The sequence below is a fragment of the Trypanosoma rangeli genome (assembly GCF_003719475.1).
Source record: "Trypanosoma rangeli strain AM80 chromosome Unknown Tra_15.4_contig_00216, whole genome shotgun sequence".
Classification (NCBI taxonomy): Eukaryota; Euglenozoa; class Kinetoplastea; order Trypanosomatida; family Trypanosomatidae; genus Trypanosoma; species Trypanosoma rangeli.
In genome coordinates, this window is record NW_021705960.1 from 32,824 (window position 1) to 34,076 (window position 1,253).

The window sequence follows — 1,253 nt, forward strand, 5'->3', positions numbered from 1 at the left end:
AAGGCGGCCGAAAATGAGAAGCTGACTGAGGACCTCGCAGATAGGGAGGCTGAAAATGAGAAGCTGGCTGAGGACCTCGCGCAGAAGGAGGCTGAAAATGAGAAGCTGGCTGAGGACCTCGCAGAGAGGGAGGCTGAAAATGAGAAGCTAGCCAAGGAACTCTTAGAGAGGGATGTTTATCTGGAGGGGTTGCAGACTGATACCAGCAGGTCGTTGGGGTGTGTGGAGAGTCGCTGTCGTGCGCTGGAAGAGCTTGTGGCAGCAAGAGATGCGGCTGCTGCGTTGGAGGTGGATGTGCTGGAGGGCGAGCTGGCGGAAGCGCTTGTTCAGTTGAAGGTGGTAGAGAGTGAGAATGCCGCCCTGCACGTATTGCTTGGGGTCAAAAATGCCGAGATGGCGGAAGTAAACGAGGCAGCATTGGGGAACGTGAGGGAGCTGGAGTCCCGTTTAGCCGCGGCAGAAGCTGAAGTGCGGGAGGAGCGCGGCAAGCAGGAGAAGCTGATGAGCACGACGCAAGGAGCATTACGTGCCATGGGGGAGGAAAATCAAAGGCGTGTGGAGCAGCTGCGCGCTGACTACGACGAAGTTCATGCCGCCATGCAGGCAGAGCTGGCTGCGCACCGAGAGATGCGCGCTGCCCGCATTAATGCGCGACTGTCACACCCCGGCCTTTGTCATGGTGGGCCGCCACAGCTGCCGCCACCCCGCAACGATGTGCCAATAGAACCCGAGGTACTTCGCTATGAGCCCGTTTATAGCGTTACCCTTGAGGAGTTTACTGAGACAAGAGAATCAAAATACGAACTAGAACAGAACCTTGCGCAGAAGGCGGCTGAAAATGAGAAGCTGGCCGAGGACCTCGCAGAGAGGGAGGCTGAAAATGAGAAGCTGGCTGAGGACCTAGCAGAGAGGGAGGCTGAAAATGAGAAGCTGGCTGAGGACCTAGCAGAGAGGGAGGCTGAAAATGAGAAGCTGGCTGAGGACCTCGCAGAGAGGGAGGCTGAAAATGAGAAGCTAGCCAAGGAACTCTTAGAGAGGGATGTTTATCTGGAGGGGTTGCAGACTGATACCAGCAGGTCGTTGGGGTGTGTGGAGAGTCGCTGTCGTGCGCTGGAAGAGCTTGTGGCAGCAAGAGATGCGGCTGCTGCGTTGGAGGTGGATGTGCTGGAGGGCGAGCTGGCGGAAGCGCTTGTTCAGTTGAAGGTGGTAGAGAGTGAGAATGCCGCCCTGCACGTATTGCTTGGGGTCAAAAA

The 1,253-nt window shown here is 56.9% G+C and overlaps 1 protein-coding gene across 1 annotated transcript; it reads left to right on the forward strand.

Moving 5' to 3' along the window:
• Positions 1 to 1,253, forward strand: TraAM80_06146 (myosin heavy chain; the record flags this gene model as incomplete). The annotated part of the gene is made up of 1 exon (XM_029383001.1): positions 1 to 1,253. A coding segment is annotated over one exon (1,253 nt), but the record flags the coding sequence as incomplete, so codon positions are not given.